Raw genomic sequence first — 23,077 nt, 5'->3', positions numbered from 1 at the left:
GGGCGTTTGCAATCCCTTTTTGATTTTCTTAAAAACCTCCTCCTCTGTTTTTGGCTGCACTTCAGTCCCACGCTCCTGATCTTTGGGCACCCGGTACGGAGGAGGGAGGGCAGGTCTGAAGACCTCCTCGTGGGTCTGCTCCTGGGCCTGGCCAAACTGGCCATTAACAGGTCCAGGCAGCGGGCCGTTAGGGCCGACTGCCTGCCCCTCTTCCGCGGTTACGTTAGAGCCCAGGTGTCCTCGGAGAAGGAGCACGCGATCTCCACCAACACCCTGGAGTTGTTCAGGGAGAGGTGGGCGCCGCAGGGAGTGGAGTGCATTATTTCCCCCTCCAACTCTATTTTGATTTAGTCCCTGCCCTCCCCTTCACTGTTTGATCACACAGCATTGCCCTTTGATGTGAAGGGCACTGCTTGTCACTGGTCACTCGGGTGTTTCCTTTCTTCCTGGTGGTTGAAATTGAATAAAGATTCGTACACCTTGTGTCTCTCACTGTGTCTCACACCTGCACACACACAACATGGGTGCTGGGGAAAAAATAAGCACTATCGCAGTTAGGTGGTAGTGTGGGGTTTTTTTTAAAATAAAACACAGGAGTGTCCAACATCCTGACACTAAAAAAAAAGGGGTGTCAGAAGTTCTACTCACTGAGAGCTAACTCTTAGGAAGCCAGACTAGTTCAAGTACCATGCATGTGGAAATAAAGGGTCATTTGATGATGGGATACCAGCCTTTGTGAAGTTATTTCTGTAGCAACTAGAGTGGGTTTATTGATATAACCAAGCAAGAGCACCTACTAACTGAAACCTCACCAGACTTCAACAGGCACCACAATTGGCTTTGTCATTAGAAAATGCTGCAAGTGGAGCCTATGGTATATAGGGTAGTCCATAGAAGTGGACACCCCCACCAGGCCCACTGAACTTGAGGGACACCACTCAAGTGAAGGCAATTGCATAGCTTCACGCTGGACATATCTGAAACAGAGGGACTCTAGGTCAGCATAAAGCAAAACCCCAAAACAAAGCCAAAAGGTTAACATGTTCTTCAGGATTTGGTCTTGCAAGCCATTGTAGTTGCTGCCAGTATGTAGACTTGAGACAGGAGAAGTCCCACTGAGCCTGAATTGAGTAAGAGAACACATAAGCCAACATCCAGGGGAGTGTACATGCTGAAAATCCCAACTGCATCCGATTTGGAACAGTTAAATCAGGACGAATAAAAACATCTGGTTAAATGGTCACCTAGTTCTAATAGAGGTTGAACTACTACAGCCGGTGATTGCTGAACCAGTCTTGATTCCAACCCTTCAGTTTGACAACCTATAGGGAAACTTTGTCAATTAAGAAAGCAACTTCGGTTCCAGGCTATTATGAGGAGCAGCCGGTTCAGTTACTACTAATTGGAGTAAAAGGCTTGGGCCCATGTCTGACAAGGTGAAATTGATTGAGAAAGATTCATCTTGATTGGCTCAATAGTTTTCAATTAGAAAATGGCTGCCTAACCAAAGTCCTAATGATATACCTGAACGTTTTTCAGGAAGGTCGCGGAACTATCAAAGGAGCAAAGGTCACCTTGCACGTTGACTGGGAAGTAATTCCACGATTCTGCAAGGCTTGCCCATTTGCCTTGCGTGCAATAATTGAGGCAGAAATAAAGAAAGTGAAAGAATTATATCAAATCAATACAGTTTGCAGAATGGGCAGCACTGGTCATATAGGTTATGAAGGCTAATAGTGTGATTCACACTTTGTGGGGATTTCAAACAAATGGTAAACGGTTTCTCGCAGCTGGATAAAGTCCTCCCATGGAGGACTTGCATGCAAACCTGGTGGGGGGGCCTGACCTTCACAATTATACTACAATTAATACCAATCAAAGTTTGTACCAATATACAAGATTGCCAGAAAAAAAAATATAAACAGGAGAGCAGAGCCTGGGTGTCCTTGGAGAAGGAGCACGCAGTGTTCACCAACACACTCGAGATTTTCAGAGAAACGTGGGCACCGCAGGGTGTTAAAAAATACACAAGACTGCCTCCCCCTTTCGTACAGGGATCTAGGGATGGAGGGTGCTGCACGCAGCAGTCCCCTGCAACTGCAGATTGTGGTGGTTCATGAACTCCCAGCCCAAATGCTTGTTCTGTGGTGCTGTGGAATCTGTGGATCATGTATATATAGGGTGTGGGCATCTGCACTCCCTTTGTTTTTCTCAAGAACTTTTAAAAAATGTTTTTGGCTGCACTTCTGCCCTATGCTCCTGATCTTTTGCACACCCGGTGCAAAGGGGGGAGGACAGGTTAGAGAATCTCATTGTGGGTCTGCTCCTGGGCCTGGCCAGACAGGCCATAAACATGTCCAGGCAGCAGGGCATGGAGGAGATCATTAAGGTCGATTGCCTGACCCTCTTCCGCAGTTATGTTAGGGTCCAAGTGTGCCTGGAAAGGGAGCACACATTTCTACCAATACTCTCAAGGTTTTCAGGGAGAGATGGGTATCATGGGATATGGAGTGACTTATTTTCCCCTCCGATTCTATTTTGATTTGATCCCTGCCCTCCATTTCACCTTTTTGATCACTTAGGCATCGTCCTTTATTGAGAAGGACACTGCTTGTCACTGGCCACTTGGTGTTGCCTTTCTTCCTGGTGATGGAAAATGAAGAAAGTTTTCTGCACTCATTTTTTCCACTGTGCCCTATACCTGCACACACAACATGGGGTGCTGGGAAAAAATTAAAAATGTGGGTGTTTATACAAAAGAAACAAGACTGCCATCTAGGGAATCATCATCCTGTGCTATTTTTCAACAGATGGAGAATATTTTAAAGATCTACCCCAGGTTGCCATTTAGCTGGAATAACGTGCTAATATAAGGGAAGACCAATAAAGAACATTTAGAGAACTTAGACGTTTCTCTAAGGCGGCCGTATACAGAAGGTAAAAATGTATGTTCCTGGCACCCCAAATCACCTACTTGGTTCACAGGGTAAACAAGACTGGGTTACACCCATTGAAAGAAGACGTTAGGTGTCCTGGCCCCCATGTCTGTACCAGAGCTTAAGTCTTCCTTTGATTGGGGAATATTTACAGAAACTTCATACATAATTTGCCCTCCATCCTGGCATCCTTACATCTGCTATTGAAAAGGGATAGCCTTGGAAATGGTCTCGTTGCTAAGACATAACCCATAGGGAAATGGAGAAATGGCCATCATCCCCCAAGGTATTGGCACACTGATTCCGAGCAAAATCAGGTACTGACACGTGATGCCTCCCTGTTCAGTATCGGGGGAAGTGTTGGCTCACAGGCAGCCCAAAGTACAGGAACGGAAAATAGCCTACACTTCCCAGATTTTGGCTGATGCAGAATGCAAATACACACAGATAGAGAAGGAAGATTTGGCGATCATCTTTGGTGTGAGAAAGTTCCACCAATACCCATCTGGACATAAATTTGGACTAGGGCTATCTAATGAGGAGGAGGACATGTTGCCCATAGCTCCAGGTCGAATTCAGCAGTGGGCTCTCATTCTAAGTTGGAACACCATCCAGGAAGCCAAGTAACAAATGTGTATGCCTTGAGCCACCATTGGAAAGGACCATTCTAGTTTTAAACTTTCTGGACACCCTTCTGGTCACCGCTGACAATATCAGACTGAGGATGTAAAAAGATTTGGGCCTAGCAAAACTATAACTGATGGTAGTGATGAAGGAAACCAAAGGGCCTGATGAGACCAAATCAACATAGAGGACGACATTTCACTTTGGGGATCAAGAGTGATTGTCCCGAGCAAAGGTCGCTGTCAGATCCTGGCCAAACTCCACCAGTATCATCCAGGGGTGTCCAAAATGAAAACTTTGACAAGACGTCTGGTGGCTAGGACTGGTTGCAGACAGAGTTAATGAGGAAGGGCCCAGAATATCAACAAGGACAAACATTATTGCCAGCAACAAACCCACATTCATGGAGTTGCTGGTAAACTCTGGACTCAGTTACATGTTGACTCGTTCATTGGCTTAACATTCTTAGTCATTGTGGATGCCCACTCCAAGTGATTGGATGTTAAAAAGGTCTACAGCTTCACTTGATACCAAACTGTTTCAGTTCTCATTTAAGTATTGGACCACCTCTCATGTAACTCATGCAACTCCAGCTGAGTTGCTCATGGGGAGGAGTCTGGACCAGCTTAATTCTGATCCTCCAGGACCTATGGGGGGGGGGCCCTGAAATGGCATTCAAAACGCCAATGCCAGATGCAAGAATCCTCTAAATGAGACAGTTTACTTCAGGGGACAAAGTTTGGTGCCAAAACCATGGAAATGGTCCTGCATGTATAAGAGGCATGGTTGACACGAGGTCAGATCTTAAAGTTCGGCTAAGTGAGGGGATCCAGTTCATGCACATGAAAGCTGCAAACTCTTAAATGGAGTAGCAATAGAACACACCCAGCCCTTCAGAATGGCTGCAAAGGGCAGCAGAACGGGTGGGTTCTCCCCCTTCGTCTAGAGTCATACAGTCCATGCTCCATGCTCCCCTCCGACCTATAACCATCACTCTCCACCAGCATCTATCTATTGCTTTCCCAGCTATCCCCCCAAAATTCAGATGAAGGGCTTAGAGTCAGTGATGCACAGCATTGAAACAGACTCTTCGGTCCAACCTGTCCATGCCAACCAGCTATCCCAACCCAATCTAGTCCCACCTGCCAGCACCCGGCCCATATTCCTCCAAACCCTTCCTATTCATATACCCATCCAAATGCCTCTTAAATGTTGCAATTGTATGAGCCTCCACTACTTCCTCTGGCAGCTCAATCCATACATGCACCACCCTCTGCGTGAAAGAGTTGCCCCTTAGGTCTCTTTCATATCTTTCGCCTCTCACCCTAAACCTATGCCCTCTAGTTCTGGACTCCCTGACCCCAGGGTAAAGACTTTGCCATTTACTCTATCTATGACCCTCATAATTTTGTAAACCTCTATAAGGTCACCCCTCAGCCTCTGATGCTCCAGGGAAAACAGCCCCAGCCTGTTCAGCCTCTCCCTATAGCTCAAATCCTCCAACCCTGGCAACATTCTTATAAATCTTTCCTGAACCCTTTCAAGTTTCAGAACATCTTTCCGATAGGAAGGAGACCAGAATTGCATGCAATATTCCAACAGTGGCCTAACCAATGTCCTGTACAGCCGCTACATGACCTCCCAACTCCTGTACTCAATACTCTGACCAATAAATAAGAGAATACCAAATGCCGCCTTCACTATCCTACCTCCCTGCGACTCCACTTTCAAGGAGCTATGAACCTGCACTCCAACATCTTTGTTCAGCAGCACTCCTGAGGACCTTACCATTAAGTGTATAAGTCCTGCAAAGATTTGCTTTCCCAAAATGCAGCACCTCGCGGTTATCTGATTTAAACTCCATCTGCCACTTCTCAGCCGATTGGCCCATCTGGTTCAGTTCCTGTTGTAATCTGAGGTAACCTTCTTCGCTGTCCACTACACCTCCAATTTTGGTGTCATCTGCAAACTTACTAACTGTACCTCTTATGCTCACATCCAAATCATTTATGTAAATGACAAAAAGTAGAGGACCCAGCACCGATCCTTGGGGCACTCCACTGGTCACAGGCCTCCAGTCTGAAAAACAACCCTCCACCACCACCCTCTTTTTTCTACCTTTGAGCCAGTAGAAAACTCAGAATCTGAGATGGATACGGTGGATGTCACCACCTCAACGCCTTTATTGCCTGAAGAGGATAAATTTATTCAGAGTTGCTCTGAGCACAAGAGGCGGTCTGGTACACACCACCTGTATCCGAAGCAGAGTTGGAGGAACCGAAACCTGTGAGAGAATTCCCCACAAGAGACAAGAAAAAGAATAGGCCACTTCGATGGGGAGGGCTACAGGGATTGTAACAAGGTTGCCAGGTGGATCTCAATGAGTTCCCTGACTGGAGCAGATTAACAGTCCAATCAGGGAGCTTGGGCTGAGAGATATAAACAGGAGTGTCCCTGGAGTTGTTCAGGAAGAGGTGGGCGCCGCAGGGAGTGGAGTGCATCATTTCTCCCTCCAATTCTATTTTGATTTAGTCCCTACCCTCCCCTTCACTGTTTTGATCACACAGCACTGGCCTTTGATGTGAAGGGCAGTGTTTGTCACTGGCCACCCGGGTGTTTTCCTATCTTCCTGGTGGTGGAAATTGAATAAAGATTCGTGCACTTTGTCTTCCACTGTGTCTCACACCTGCACACACACACCATGGGTGCTGTGGATAAAATAAGCACTACCGCACTTAGGTGGTAGTGTGGGGGTCAAAATAAAAAAGAAAGAGAAAAAGGAAAAAAAAAACAGGTGTGCTTGCCCTTTGAGGTGAAGGGCAGAAAAAAAATTAAAAAAATAAACAGGAGTGTCAGGGGTCCTCAGAGCTGGCTCTCAGGAAGCCAGAATCATATCAAGTGCTATGTACTTTGAAATAAAGGGTGACTTAGTGACAAGATACCAGTCTGCGTGGAGTTATTTCAGTCTGCACCATGAATACAAATAAAAATTTCTTGTCACTTTGTTCATTCTTTTGCCAGCTACTTTAAATTTATGTTCCTCTGGCAGTCAAACAGCCTCTTAGTGCACGATGTTTATCCTAATAACTACTGAAATCATTCCTTATTTAAGGTATTTCTTTTATAGACAATCCAAATCTTTTCAGGTTCCTTATATTTGAAGCTTTTATCACCATTTAATGATTTTATTAATTCCCCTCCGAAACATTTCCAGAACCTTTAAATCCTTCATCAGGTGAGGTGCCCAAAATTAAACAAGACTCCAAATCAGTCCTCAGCAGAGGCCTCACCTTTATCCCCCTACGCTCAAACACCCCTGCCCCAAGTCCCTCCTCCCTACCTTTTATCTTAGCCTGCTTGGCACACCCTCCTCCTTCCTGAGAAAGGGCTTATGCTCGAAACGTCGATTCTCCTGCTCCATTGATGCTGCCTGACCTGCTGCGCTTTTCCAGCAACACATTTTTCAGCTCCAAATCGAAGTCTAGCAAGCAATTTATACAAGTGTTGCTTTACTCCCTTGCTTTTGTACTTTATATTTCTATCTATAAAATAAAGGTTCCAGTCTGCTCTTCACGACCATATCATCTTGTCTTGTCAACTTCAAAGATTGTTTTGCATATACATCTAGTTCTCTTACATTTCTGCATCGTCATTACAATTGTTCATTTATAAATATATAAAAATAACTGGTATATGGTTTATTGCAAGGCTAAATTTTGAAGAACGGTTAGGAACTAGAATACCAGCAATTCCTAAAAGGAATGGAACACATCAAAAAGCAAAGTAATTTCTGTAAAAATTATTTGTTTTGTATTTATTCTTAATATTCTTTGTACATGAAATGCTATTCAACATACTTTCTTCCCAGTGGTACAGGGAGTAGATGTAATAATGGCTCTGAGCAAATTACATGTCCTGAAGAGGCAACTACAAATCATAATTTGATTTCTACTCCTGAAAGATTATCCATACATGAAGCTCAGCATTTGATAGTTTTTTTTTACTAAACCTGTTCTGCTCCTATTTTCAGTTTCATTTCAAAGTAATTGCAACAGATTTGATTCTTTCTGGTAATGCATCTAACAAATCACCAATCCTCATCAACTGAGCATTTTGGCAGCTTGAGATTATTCATTTTTTTCAAGAATAGATAAAAATTTATTTTCAATCTGGTTTTAAAAGTTAAACTTACCCGTACTTCACCACCTTCCCTACGAGGATCATGTTTCTTCGCAAAGTGTCTCAGGTTGTCATAATTATGGAAGTTAAACAGCGAAACAAGATCCTAAAATTAAATTTAGGACAAGAATCCTCAGTTAACAAGATCAACAAACATTGTAAACATTTTTTAAAACAGTAAACCAGAGCTTGGATTGTTCAGGTAAATTCTTCTTTGTAGCATTTTCAGTTTTAAACCCTCAGGGTATGGACAGGTTTTAGTATTTTACAACACAAACAGTTATAGTCTTAAATAATTTGCATTTAACTCAAGCAATACAAAAGTGTATCTGTATTTAACATCCACATTTAATATGATTTCAATTAAAACATAAAACAGTACAGTCCAGGAACAGATGCTTCAGTTCACCATGTCTGTGCCAATCAAAACGCAATTTTAAACTAATCCCATCTGCCCGCACATGATCCTCACCTCTCTGCTCAGTGCTTATTCATGTCTCTATTTTGGCACAAATTCTTTTTGACCCCTGGAGCCTACTGCAATCACAACAGTATCTACCCTCAGATTCCAGGCCCAAATGCCAAACCTCAGGCTAATTACAGAAAATGGGCATGTACAGTCATTCTCCATATCCACAAGGATTCTGTTCCTGAGAACACTGTGAATGAAATTTGCGAGTATGGAGCTTCCTTAAAAATAGGTTTTAAAAAAAAAAAATCACTGATTAACATTTTTTGCCCCCCAATGTTAATTTTTGTTGTTACTTTTTTTTTGGTGTGAATTGGCAAATTTGCAATTTTGCAAATACTGAGGATTTAGTGCATGAACATAAGAAACAGGAGGTCTAATGATAATGTCACGGAAATGACAATCCAGAGGCCCCAGGCTAATATGCTAGGATATATATGGCAACTATTGGAATTTACACTGAATTAATTAAAATCTGGAATTGAAAGCTAGTCTCAGCAATGGGTGACAATGCAACCATTGTTGATTGTCATAAAAAAACATCTGATTCAATTCTATCCTGTAGGACAGGAAATCTGTCAGTCATTCTTGCATGATATGGCCTATACCTGATAGCAACGTGGCTTACTTCCAAATACCCTCTGAAATGGCCTAGTATGCCACTCAGCTGCACCAAACTGCTATAAAATTTAAAAAGAGTTAATTGATAGTTATACTATCTGGTATCAACCTAGAAATGACAGCAGCAAACACAGGTCTGTCAACCCAGCAGAGTCCTCCTTACTAACACCTGTGGGCTTGTGCCTATCTAGAAGAGCAGTCCCATAGACTAGTCAGTCAACATCTTAACATTATTATACTCATCAAATTCTATATTACAGGAAATGACACCATCATCATCAATCATTGTGTGCTGTTCCAACCATAGCCCAGTCCCAGAGATGGAGGCCTGGAGGGGAACTTGCAGGTGGTAGCGTTCCGTCAAGATGGTAATGGTCATAGCCCTAGTAAATTCCTGCAGTGCATTTTGTAGATGGTGCACACTACTTCATTGACTATCAGTGGTGGAGGGAGTGAATGTTAGTAGATGTGAAGGAGGTCAGATAAGGAGCAGCCCCAACATATCAAAATGTGTGATATCAACAACCTGAAGCTTCAACACAAGACTACTTAGAAACCGAAGCAGCACGGAACAGTGCTAAACAATTCCACAATCAATGGGTCACATCTAATCTTTACAATCCTGTCACATCCAGACATGAATGGAGGTGGACAATTAAACAGAAAGTGGCTCCTTCAAATAAAACCTGATCCTCAATGATGTGGGAGCCGTGCACATCAGTCCAAAAACAAGGCTTAAGTATTGCAACCACTTTCAGACAGGAGTCCTGAGTGGATGATCTGTCTATGCCTTGGATGTCAGACTTCAGTCAATTCAATTCACTCCACATGATGTCCAGAAATGGCTAAAGGCTCCGGATACTGTAAAGGCTATGAACTTGCACAATAGCACTGGTATCTATCTGGCAAAGTGGAAAACTGTTCAAATTATATCTCATTAATAAAAAGTAAACCAAAAGTAACCAGGCTAATTACCACCTCATCAGACTAAACTAACAGTTAATTGCTGGAAAGGATTGTTGACAGTATTATCCAGTGGCAATTTCTCAGCAATAACTGGATCACTAATGCTCAGTTTGGGTTCTTCCAAGGTCACTCAGCTTCTGACCTAATTACAGCCTTAGACCAAATGCAGGAGAAAAATAGCTAAACTCTAGATGGGAGGTGAAAGTCTCTGCCCTTGACATTAAAGTAGCATTTGACTATGGCATTAGGAGCCCTAGCAAAGCTGAAATCAACAGGAATCAGGGAAAACGCTTCACTGTTCATTCACCACCTTCCACATTCACTCCCTCCACCAATGCATAATGGCAACCATTTACAAAATGCATTGCAGCAACTAACCACAACTCATTCACCAACACTTTCCATACCTGCTACCACTGCTATCTGAAGGACAAGGGCAGCAAATGCATGAGAATACCACAAGCTACAAACTCTCCTCAAAAACAAACCTCATCTAATTATGGAACATTCCACTGCTCTTTCAGTTTCAGAGTACTACATTGGAGGAGTTCCAAGATTTTGACTGTGACTTTACCTACCCTAAGTACTGCAGAGATTCATAAGACACTTAGGGTTGAGAAATATATGCAGGCCTAGCCAGTAACATGGGCAAGATAATTTGGCCCCTTGAACCTGCTCAGTCATTAAGATCCTGGCAGATGTGATTGTGACTTTGAATCCATTTTTGTGGCTAACAAAACCCCACTCACCAAAATAAAATCTTCATTCCCACATCTTTAAACTATGCCACAATCTAGAATCAGGGAAGTGTAGTTATACCCTACTGAAGATCAATGGCACAGTCAATTGCGTTAAAGACTGCAGACAGGCTGAGATAAACATAAGCATTAGGAGCAGGAGTAGGCCATTCAGCCCTTCAAGCCAGTCCGCCACTCTAAGATCATGGCCAGTCTTTTCGCGGACTCAGCTCCACTTAACCACATTTTCACCATATCCCTTAACTCCTTTATTTTTCAGAAAAGTATGTACCTCAGCTTTAAAAGCGGCTACTGAAGTAGCGTCAACTACTTTCCTGGGCAAGGAATTCCACAGACTAACAACCCTCTGGTGAAGAAGTTCCTTCTCAGTTCAGTTCTAAACCTGCTTCTTCTAATCTTGAGGCTATGCCTTCTTGTTCTACTCTCACCCACCAGTGAAAACATTCTATTTCTATTTTATCGATTCCCTTTATAATTTTATGTTTCTATAAGAACCCCCCTCATTCTTCTGAATTCCAATGAATATAATCCCAATCTACTCAGCCTCTCCTCATAAGCCAACTCCCTCAACTCCAGAATCAATCTAGTGAACCTCCTCTGCACCCCCTCCAGTGCCAGTACATCCTTTCTTAAGGAGACCAAATCTGCATGCCGTACTCCAGGTGGGACTCACCAGCACCTTGTACAGCTGTAACATTGCCTCTCTGTTTTTAAACTCAACCCCTTTAGCAATGATGGACAAAATTCCATTTACCTTCCTAATTACTTATTGTACCTGCAGACCAACCTTCTGCAATTCATACACAAGGACACCCAGGTCCCTCTGAAAATCAGCATGCTGCAACTTTTTACCATTCAAGTAATAATCTATTTTGCTATTATTCCTACCAAAATGTATGGCTTCACATTTACTAACATTGTATTCCATCTGCCAGACCTTTGCCCACTCACTCAATATATTTATGTTTGTCTGCAAAGTTTCACAGTCCTCTGCACACTTTGCTCTGCCACTCATCTTAGTATCATTGGCAAATTTTAACACTGTACATGTGATCCCCAACTTCAATCATCTACATAAATTGTAAATAATTGTGGTACCAACACCGACTCCTGAGGCACACCACTAGTCACTGATTGCCAGCTAGAATAGCACTCATTTATCCCCACTCTTTGCTTCCTGTCAGACAACCAATTCTCTAACCCTGCTAATACTCTACCCCTAACACCGTGCATCCCTCATCTTATGCTGCAGCCTCATGTGCGGCAACCTGTTAAAGACCTTTTGAAAATCTAGGTACACCACATCCACTATGTCCCCATTGTCCACCTTGCTTGAAATATCTCCATAGAATTCCAAAAGATTTGTGAAGCATGACCTGCTCTTCATGAACCCATACAGTGTTTGGACAATGGGACAATTTCTTTCGCGATGCCCCATTTCTTCCTTGATGATAGACACCAGCAGCTTCCCCATGTTAGAGGTTAAGCTCACTGGTGTATAATTTTCCATCTTTTTCCCTTTTTAAACACTGGTGTCCTATTTTCTATTATCCAATTTGCTGAGAACGCCACAGAGTCCAGCAAATTTTGGAAAATTACCACCAGTCCACCTGCTATTTCTCCCACCATCTCTTTTAGTACCCTGGGATGCATTCCATCGGGGTCAGTAGACTTATCGATCCTTAGCTCCATTAGCTTACCCAACGCTAACTCTTCTGTAATAATAATTGTTTCCAGATCCTCACCTACCTTCGTCTCTTATTGGCATGTTATTAGTATCCTCCACTGTGAAGATCAATGCAAATTACCTGTTCAATGCCTCAGCCATTTCATCATATCCCATAACTAACTGCCCCTTCTCATCCTCCAAAGGACCAACATTTACTTTAGCCATTCTTCCTAGTTTCATATATTTATAGAAACTTTTGTTATCTGTCTTTATATTCTGTGCTAGATTTTTCTCATACTCTATCTTACTTTTCTTTATCGTTCTTTTTGTGGCTAAAGCAAGGACAAATGCATACCCTGCAAGCGTGAACCTGCGAATCGCAAATCTCGATGATGTACTTGATTAGTATGTGGACTGAACCAACGACCTTGGCATTATTAGCACCACACTCTAACCATCTGAGCTAAACGACCTAAGATAGGATAGGTTACATGTATTACACAATCACAAAAGATGGTGTGCAGAACAAGAAACCATGAATACTTTTGCATGTCTCATCAACTTGAATATCATTGCACTTACTTGGCAGAACTGAATACCCCTTACACTGTTGCCAAGTTTGTCCAAAGGTGGAGACCAACACATAATGCCCATCACATTGGGCACAACTAACAAAATACCACCAGAAACTCCAGATTTTGCTGGAAGACCCACCTACAAAAAGAAATATGAATTATTGTACTTACATGCAAATACACTATTGGCACAAAATAATATTTTTGATAATTATTTTATTTAATGTACTGAAACAGAACCCCTAAAAGTTCACATGACAAATGCACTATGTGGTACTGACCAAGCAGGACAGACCTAGGGAGGTTTGAAAATTAATTCAGTTTGTGTGCCAACAAATGTGATTAGTATTGGTGATCTAATACAAGGCTATAGTAGCCAGCATTCCTGTCCAGTCATTGAATGGCACCTGCCATCTAAGAATACAATCCCACTTCAGCAATGAAATTCCCAAATACCTTTTCAGTCCTGCCTATCTAAACACAAAGCTTCTTGGATGAACAACTCAAAAGACACCCACTAACAGAGGGACCAGCACATTGGTTTCATCACATAATTCTGGAATCATAATATGCTTCAACATAACTGGGAAAAAAAATGTGCCAACACACCCACTTTTAGCCTACAGAATGCTCCAATACACTCCTGGAATCTACAAATGAAAAAAAACAAATTGTCGTCCACTGCTTTACTTCTGAGAGATAGTAATGGTTTAGGACTGGCCAAGGAAACAAAGGAAATCAAAAGAACTTCAATGTTTATTCGGAAAATTTATCCATTGGCATTTCTGAATTTCCCCAAACGTTGTACAAAGATTTACCCCATTCAAAACAGAAGGGTGCTTCTACTAGATCGACAAAACCATCTAAAAGGTCTAAAATTTGATGACAAGGGATCATAGCTTGAAGCTTTTTATCTACAACCAAAGTTACACATATTTATAATCACAATACTGAAAGTTTATGACACTTAATACTTTATAACAAATTGTATTTGTTTCAGCACTAATTATCTGGTTTCACTTATGTATATAACCCAAGGAAAGTTCAGGCATAAAATATTCTTAGTTATTATTCCATGACTATTGATTAGATAATAACTTTGTTGTTTCTTAACAAAACAATTCTTAAAATGTTTGAAAAGCTGTTAAGTTCAAACCATAAAGTTTCAAAACTAAGATGGACAGATGTTTTGCTACACCAGAACATTAAGGGATATGGATCTATGATGTGTAAATTGACATGAGTTACAGATTAACCATAATTGAAAGGGCAGAGTGGAATTATGTTGCTCCTTAACTTGATAACAAAGTTACTTAAATTTTTTCTCTTCTTCATGTTTAACAAAATATATTCCTTCATATTTGCATGTCTTAACTAAATTGCATCACAGGAGTCCATTATCGTGGATTAGTCCTCCTCAAATAGTATGGGATTTTCTCTGACAAAATTACAATGTGATAAATGCTCCAAGTGGAGTGAATTTGTTCCATTTATACATAACAATTAATATTGATACTTACATGAAAGGCAAACTGTCCTGAGAAGTCATACATGCCACAAGAGTGCATCAAACTTAATGTGTTCCTAACAGCTTCAGGGCTCAGAACTCTCTCGCCTGTGATTGGACAGATACCACCATTGGCGAGTGTTGCTGCCATTACACTAGCTGATTCACATGTTACTTCAATGGAACACAACTTTAAATGTAAAGAAAAAAAAGGCAATCATTTAAATGCATCAGTGGTATGAAAGCAAGAAATGCACATATGAAAATTAATGTAAACAGCTTTAGTATAAAATATAGATGTAGAGTATGATTTCTTATAGTCTTTTTATTTTACATGATTTTCTCCTTTCCATTGCAGGCGTTATTAAAATGGGCAGCTTCCAAGTTCACTTGCACCCAGCAACTTTTCTGACAATAAAACTATTGCAAATGCCTCACATAATCTGGACATCACCACTTGGCTTCAAAAGCAAAATACAATATAAACTGGAAACCTGATACAAACAGAAACTGCTATGAACACTCAGCAGTTCACAATGCACCTTTCGAGAGAAAACCAGAGTTGGACTGTAAGACATATGGAAGTAGAAGTCAGCCAATGAGAACATGGCTGATCTGATAATGCTCAAATCCCACTTTTCTGCTTTAGCATCACAACCAATGATTCTCTTACATATTAAAAATCTGCCCAAACCTAGGATATACTTAACAACCCAGCCTCATGAGCCCTCTGGTAAAGAATTCCACAACTTCACAACATTCAGGAGTCTTCCTCATTGTTTTCTTAAATGTACAACCTCTGATTCTGAGATTATGCCCCATAGTCTTAGACTTTCCTACAAGGGGAGACAAGATTTTTAGGAGATCTGGCAGGGTAGATACAAAAAGATAGTCTCCCCTTATGAGAGGACCTAAGACTTTCCATTCAATATATTCAGCTCATCTATTCATCCTTTATAGCAACTTCACAAATGTCCTATTATAGTGTCCGTTCAAATCTGTTTCAGATACAGGTTCAAGTGGATGAGTAGTACCATGGTCAATACCAGACCTCAAGCAACATCAGTAACAAAAATGGTCATTATTGCACTGCTCTTTGTGGGCTTTACAGTGTTTCCTCTGTTGCGACAGTGACTATACTTCAATAGCTATAAAGCACTGTGGGATGGCCCAAGGTTGAGAATGGTTGTATATAAATGTAAGCTTTTTTCGCAGAATGTTGATCACATTACGATGCCAATACTGCTTTTAGATAATGTTGGCCAGTACTTCATACAAATATTCACAACCAAAACTACACAGATGCAGGAACAGAATCCTTATGTTCAAAATCTTCTCCAATAATTTTATTCATACTGGTTTTGGCACATGAAGGGTCACATTTTTGGTACTTCCAAACACTTGCCTTGATTTTTGATACCTGACACCAATTGCATATTTTGTTTTGAACAGAAGGGGACATTTTAGTATGTAATAGGCTTGCATATATCAATCCAAGTAAAAAAGCAAACATTTACTTCTTTGGAAAGTACTCAACTCTACTGTATATATTTGAATGCTAATCAACATATTTTGATATACTTGTTTTAGAACAAAGTCACTCACTTGGAAATAGAAATCTAGAACACCAGTCATGTCACTTCCTTCTGGAAAACACTAAAATATTTATAGAAGAGTTAGATTTTCGCCATTCAAGAAGGTTTGCCTTTTTGTGGAAATGAATGCAGGATAGTAGGATTTGCTAGTTTGTGAACAAAAACTCCCATAATCACTGCTAAATTGCACTACTTATTTCAGTAACCAGAAACTTAGAAAAATGAACTTATACTGAAATGACAAGCACGTGTAGCATTAAAGCAGTATAGCACCATTCAAGAGAATGAATTTATGTAACTATATACACACACTTAAGTACTTAAAATATCCAAGTGACTCTACAAACCTTCTTCTCCTTCAGGTAGTATCCTATAGCAAAATTTCTGTCTCCTGATTCTCTTTCAGACTGAAATCTAAAAACAGTAATATTGTGTCAGATATAGTTAATTAAAAGCTTAAAAGGTAATGTACCTGATTAATCTGGAGCATACTTATCCCTTCAGCACACTTCAAAGCTGCCAAGGCTTTACATTAAAAAAAAAAAGAGCTGGATTTCATGGGGCATAAAAATAGGGCAACTTTTCTTTAAGTTAATCAGCTGATGAGACCATTATTGAATGCAACAGGATAAAATCAATAATATTTTGTGGAGTTCAGAAACTCAAAAGCTATGCCTCATTGCCATGAGAGGAACGATAGTGAAAGGGAAATGGGGAAATGTAATTGCTTCTCACCTGCTGACCCACAACCATACATTTCCTACAAAATGCCTTATGTTCAAATGACCAAGTCTACCTCTTACCTGGAAGAGCTGTTCCAATAATGTTCACGATGCTGACTCTTATCTCATTTAGTTATGATCAGCATTAACATGGTCCCCATAATCAGAGACCAGCCCAGCAAGACATCCCTCTTCCCTGAGGAAGGAGGCACACATACCTCACAGAATGCACTGGCAAAGTTGCTTTTGGCACTGCTACCAGCTCATCTACTAACACCTTAGCAGGAAAAGTAGCTAATTTAGAATTAACAGCAAGTGCTGGTAAGCAATCTCCATTTCTTGGAAGAATGCCTGGATTGGTGGCACTTTGAAGACTGCCAGAGATCAGATACCTGATGAGCCCCAGCAGGAGAGGACCCTTATGGTGTCAGCAATTCAAGACTACATTGACATGCTCAAGGTAACAGGCTTGTCAAGGCAATGGACAACACGATACAAAGGTTAGCACTGAAGCAATACTATTGGGATCCCACTACTTGATTGGACAGATTGGTAGCTGCCATGGAGAGCCAGGTACAACAGTCTTAAATATCTGTTGGCAGCACAGAGGCCAAGCAGGGATTAGCAATGTGGGGAAATTCAGTAGGTAAAAATGAGAGGGGAGTGATGCTGCATGCAATAGTGAGAGTTGTTGAGTCTTAAGAATCTACTGGCATACAGAACAACCTTGATTATTCAAACGTCAATTATCCGAATTTCAGATTATCCAAACAAGATCTCAAAATCCTGTAAAAACTTTCAGTTATCCGAACAATGAGTTATCCAAAATAAGTACTCCCTGCGCGTCTCGTTTGGATAATTGAGGTTGTTCTGTATATGCAAAGACCTGTACTCCATTACTTGATCTACTAGGGCTCAGCACCAAGCATGGCGGAAAGGGGAATCTTAATCTCAATTCAGAAGCCCTTTCCTCACGAGAAAAAAGTTTAATAAGAGTGGGCACCCAGACGGAGGAACTGCCACATAAAGAACCCCTAGAGACCTATTTGCAGGACATTCCTGAGTTGACCAGGTTTTCACTTCTACTTTGTCTGCCACCTTTAGTACTGTGGGAGGTCAAACTGAGAAGGGTGCACCTGTCTCCAGAGAAGAAACACTTTGTATGCCTTGGTCCTCTAGACCAATGTCCCCAGGGTTGCCTAATCAAAACTCTAAAGCCAGCAGCTCAAAAGTATTGCAGGTTCCCTCCATCCTGGCTGCAGCTCCCAGGACTACATTGAGATCTGATGGGAGAGAAAGGAAGATGACGACTTTGTAAGGGTTCATTGGTGGCGGGGGTGACACATTATGTATGTTACCACATTTGTAAATTTTGCTAATTTTTCAATATCAGCTGTCTAACTGCAACCACACACAAAGTACAGAGCCAAACCATCCTTAGCACTATCTGATGTTTTATAGTCCAAGATGTGATGTGACCAGCTCCTACACCAACTGCAAGCTACAAAAACTTGGAACTCAACCCCCACCTCATGCATTTCAGATAAAATATAGTAGAGCACTGCTTACCCCACCCTCCATCACGGAAGCCAAGGTATTGTTGACTATCCAGGACCCACCTCTTCCACATCTACAATCCCCACAGCATTCCACAACGCTGCCTCTTGTTTCCACAATAACATCCCAGCAGCACTGGCCCCTGATGAACATTTAGAGGAGCATGCAGGATATCATCAAGTAACCACTGAGTTTCATGGTGGGAATTCTTAGTGTTGAATTTCTATCTGGTAGGTGGGAGAATGGGAAACTATATATTATTGATGTAAGGTTAACTAATAATGAAATGTTAATATATTCCAAATAGACGCCTCACCACTCACTAGCAAGAACCCAGACTCTTCCTTTAACACGTGTTTGGAGAATGATCTTTTCCTACCAACGAAGAGAAGCTTCTTGTTCGATGTCTCACCCAACTTTTCTGGCTTTCTCACCACAGCCCACAACATTCAGAGATTGGGAAGATTCCACCAATATCAATTGACCACATAGCATACACATAGCTTAAATAGACAGCAATGAAATGCACAAGTCAGTTGTTGGAGCACTGGATTCTCAGCATGCTGCCAATTTCTCAAGTTTTAAAGACAATTCTTTCCCAAACGCAAGTAACCCTGCTTGTTTAATAGGAGTCCACAGCATCATTTGTTTAGATACAGGTTTTAATCAGTCTGCTTTAAGACAGGAAGGGGTTTTATTTGCTTATACCATTCCTCTTGACAGAATGCGAACTTAAGCATTTGTATTTTTATAAACAATATATTTGAATATTTTGGGCAATTTTTTAACCATGTTATTCTGGGGAAGGACGCCAAGCAACTATATGTATTTATTTGAAGAGGTGAGTGGAAAAGGAGAGAGAAAAGACTGAACAGGAGGAGAAAAGAAACTAAAAATGTTACTCACGTTGCATTATTAAAGCCAACATATTCATTGCCAGCCATACGATTCAAAAACTGTGTGACCTGTGAAATAACACTATTTTCAGAAAACATACACTTTTAGAACCTTCCTTAAGAAAATTTGAGATAAGCACTGTACTTACATAATCAAATTTCTCAGCATTGCTTACTCCCTGCTACAAGGAAAAACAGAGATATTACTTAAATAATCTTCAAATCTGAGAATTAGCTACAAATGTGCTAAGCTTTTTCTATAAAAAGCTTCATACAATTAGGTCTATGTATTTCAGTCAAAAGCAAACCTCTGAATCTAGTTAATAATAATTAGTAGCATTTATTGCTTTTAGCATACTGTCATGCCCAAAGGCATGGAGAGATTCTCTTCTTAAAAACTATATTATCTTGTTTTAAAAAAATGACCTGTTAGATTTTAAAACAGCTGGGCAAGTTGGGTTAGAAATATCCAGAACAAAACTCATATCATCTCTCAATGTCACCGCCCACTTGTATCAACATTCCAGTTAAGCCATAAAAGGAACCCCAAACAATGTGTCTTCACAGCTGGGTTATGCTAGATTTGATGATAATAGCCTTTAAGTTATCCACAATGGATTTGGAGGAGGGATCAACTAAGCGATTCAGTTAATGGAGGTGAATCAACACAAAAGCCTACTCAAATGACTGAAACTATTGGGTTTGGAACACCTTTAATTATACAGATTTGACATCTATCATTAGTCAGATTGTAACACTAGAGAAAGTGAGGTCTGCAGATGCTGGAGATCAGAGCTGAAAATGTGTTGCTGGAAAAGCGCAGCAGGTCAGGCAGCATCCAAGGAACAGGAGAATCGACATTTCGGGCATAAGCCTGAAGAAGGGCTTATGCCCGAAACGTCGATTCTCCTGTTCCTTGGATGCTGCCTGACCTGCTGCGCTTTTCCAGCAACACATTTTCAGCTCTGATTGTAACACTAGAAGTTGCAACAAACAGCTTGACGCTTCGGCAACACCTGCCTCAGACTTAACGAAAACTAAAAATATTAGACAGAAGCTGAGGCATCTTACGTATGATTTGGAGTCAAAAACAGATTTAGTCAGATAACATCCACCTAAGAATACTCAAAAATAATCAAGGAGGTCATTTGCAAGTGCTTTGCCCACCTTTATATGGCTTGCTCAAGTTAGATTGTCTCCTTGGACTGAAAAGATGGCATTTGGTTCTGATTTTCAAATAAGGTGAGTCAGAACCAGGAAACTATTGGCCCATTGGTTTGACATCAATTAAACACAAAAATTGATAGAGATCATAAGATGGGTTGCCCATGATTACCTGGATAGAGAATGGAGTCATCACATACAGAAAAATTAGCTTCTAGGGAGAAAAAAGTTCATGACTCACTAATCAGGCAGTTTGGAAGAATTTACTAGATTGGTAGTTGAGGCTAGCTCAGCACAAACTTTATTTGGACTATTAGAAAGCCTTTGATAAATGTACCTCATAATAGGGCAAGTCACGATACAGAACTCTGAAACTGGGATGCTGTTGTAATAAAATAGGACATTCTACAAGGTATAAAAATATTACAGGCTGTGAATATAACTGAAGACAAATTGTATTCTGCAGGGGTCAGTATAGGTATGCAGCAACTGCCTCAACTTAATTAACAGGCTGGATATAGGCGTTTTGGAAATGGTCTGCAAATTTGTTAAAGTTACAAGCTCTATGTATGGGGAGGATCACAAGTGAGAATAAGCTAATTGAGAATTATGATGGGGAATAGGAGCTATTTATTTAGCAAATACAATTCATTTTAATTAAATTCATTATTTTAAACACAAATTAATGTCAGTATTATAATAGTAATGAAAAGGAACCATCAACTTTAATCATTTGACTTTCATCAGCCAAATATCTCTCTTAAAGGAAACACACTGCTGAATTAAATTAGCTGTTTGTAATCACCCGACAAGCCTAGACAATCCACAGAGAGAATACAAAATCAGCAGCCTCAGAATTGCCATTTTAATCAAGAGGACCTGAAACTCAGTAAGACATCAAAATGTGCATCTCTGGTTTTATTCACACTTGCACGATAACTGCACATATTGAGAGATGAAAAATCACCTACAACTATCCAGCTTGAAATGGAAAAAAAGAATAACACCAGAATCTACAAAGGAATGGAATATCAACAGCAGCTTTTGAGCAAAAAAAAAAAGAAAGCCACAAACTGATTACAAGAATAAGAAGCTCCTCTCTCTCTCTCTATCACAGAAACCTGCTTTAGTCAACCATTGTTCATTGAGAACTCAAGATCAGCAAACCACTGCTTAAAATAATAGGGCAACAATTAAATGATTGGACTCAGGTCTTTTCATTCTTGTAACTTAAGGGTTACGAACAAAAGGCAGATATAAGAAGTTAGGACACAGATCAGCCATTATCTCAATGAATGTTGAAACAAGCACGAGGGGCTAAAAGGCCTACTCCTGTTTCCAAATCTTTATATTCATAAAGAAGCAAGTAACTCCACCTGTGTGATAAGTTTCTAATGAAATGTACCAATTATATATTGCATATTTGAATACAAATAATGTATTCAAAAGGAATAATGACACACATCATACCTTAATAAGGGATGTTACCACAATAGCCCCAGCATTTACCATAGGATTATGAGGTTTATCTGAAACAAAAAAAATTATTCGGTGACAGAACAACAATTTCTGTTACAACAGTTAGGAGAACACAATAGCTGAACTAATAAATTTAGAAAACATTACTTTGTTGTCTACTACTGAATTTAAACATCTTAATTTTGTTACATTTTATCTCATGCACCTTTATGGTGTTGAACAAGGTGGCAAACGGAGATATCAAAATGGAGGAAGTGAAAAGAGACAGAATACAATGCTACAAAAACCTGTAGATTCTAATTCATAACTTTTTTTGAGAAAAACTAATTAAATTAAAAGTTTGCAATCAAAAGCATCAAAGGCCAAAATAATTTATTTACAAAAATTGAATTATTTATTTATGCTGTACATAAAACAATCGGTTACCAAACTTCCATGAATTTTGGCAGCACAGTGGCTAGCTCTGCTGTCTATCAGCGCCACAAAACCAGGTTCAATTCTAGCCTCAGGCAACTGCCTGCGTGGAGTTTGCACACTCTCCCCTTGTCTGCATGGGCTTCCTCCGCATGCTCTGCTTTCCTCCCACAATCCAAAGATTTGCAGGTTAGGTGAACTGGCTATGCTGAATTCCCTTATTGTTCAGGGATGTGTAGGTTAGATACATTAGTCAGGGGTGAATGTAGTGTATTAGAAATGGGTCTGGATGAGTTACTCTTCGGAGGGTTGACATGGACTTGTTGGACCAAATGGCCTGTTTCCACACTGTAGGGATTCTATGATATTATTAGAGCAACAATATTTGAAAAGCCTAAAAAAAATTCTCATGGGTCACTGCATTCTAAAATTTCATGGGAATATTTGACTTTGTGATAGAAACACAAACTCCTAACAGTTATACGGCAGCTTACAAACTGCCATTTATTCAAACCATGAAGAGACTGGCATTACTTTTTCCCTTTCAAAATACTTGGATGCAAAATAGAGGCTATCATTCAAATTCAATCATTTGATACATTAATGAAATATACACCAGTGCATCAAACTAGAAGTGCAAATAGCTAGAAATGTTAATGACATTAACAATTTAATTTTAATAATTCCTAGGAAGATCCAAATCTATGGGCAGCACAGTGGCACAGTGGTTAACACTGCTGCCTCACAGCGCCAGAGACCCAGGTTCAGTTCCCGCCTCAGGTGACTGTCTGTGTGGAGTTTGCACATTCTCCGTGTCTGCGTGGGTTTCCTTCGGGTGCTCCGGTTTCCTCCCACAATCCAAAAGTGTGCAGGTTAGGTGAATTGGCCATGTTAAATTGCCGGTAGTGTTAGGTGATGGGGTAAATGTAGGGGAATGGATCTGGGT

At 40.5% G+C, this 23,077-nt stretch overlaps 1 protein-coding gene across 4 annotated transcripts in view; it reads right to left on the bottom strand.

Moving 5' to 3' along the window:
* glsa (glutaminase a) overlaps positions 1 to 23,077 on the bottom strand; it is a 137,308-nt gene that overhangs the window by 57,282 nt on the left and 56,949 nt on the right. For 3 of the 4 annotated variants that reach the window (XM_043692870.1, XM_043692869.1, XM_043692872.1), the window contains exons 7-14: positions 21,709 to 21,767; positions 19,224 to 19,256; positions 19,085 to 19,143; positions 16,247 to 16,313; positions 15,910 to 15,960; positions 14,318 to 14,494; positions 12,805 to 12,936; positions 7,753 to 7,845 (exon numbers count right to left, since the gene is read on the bottom strand). In XM_043692870.1, coding sequence (XP_043548805.1) covers positions 7,753 to 7,845; positions 12,805 to 12,936; positions 14,318 to 14,494; positions 15,910 to 15,960; positions 16,247 to 16,313; positions 19,085 to 19,143; positions 19,224 to 19,256; positions 21,709 to 21,767 — 671 coding nt within the window. The remainder of the gene's footprint in view (positions 1 to 7,752; positions 7,846 to 12,804; positions 12,937 to 14,317; positions 14,495 to 15,909; positions 15,961 to 16,246; positions 16,314 to 19,084; positions 19,144 to 19,223; positions 19,257 to 21,708; positions 21,768 to 23,077) is intronic. The other variant, XM_043692871.1, reaches the window with a different exon arrangement.

Source organism: Chiloscyllium plagiosum, chromosome 7 (genome assembly GCF_004010195.1).
Source record: "Chiloscyllium plagiosum isolate BGI_BamShark_2017 chromosome 7, ASM401019v2, whole genome shotgun sequence".
Taxonomy (NCBI): domain Eukaryota; kingdom Metazoa; phylum Chordata; class Chondrichthyes; order Orectolobiformes; family Hemiscylliidae; genus Chiloscyllium; species Chiloscyllium plagiosum.
This window is presented reverse-complemented; position numbering and strand designations above follow the sequence as displayed.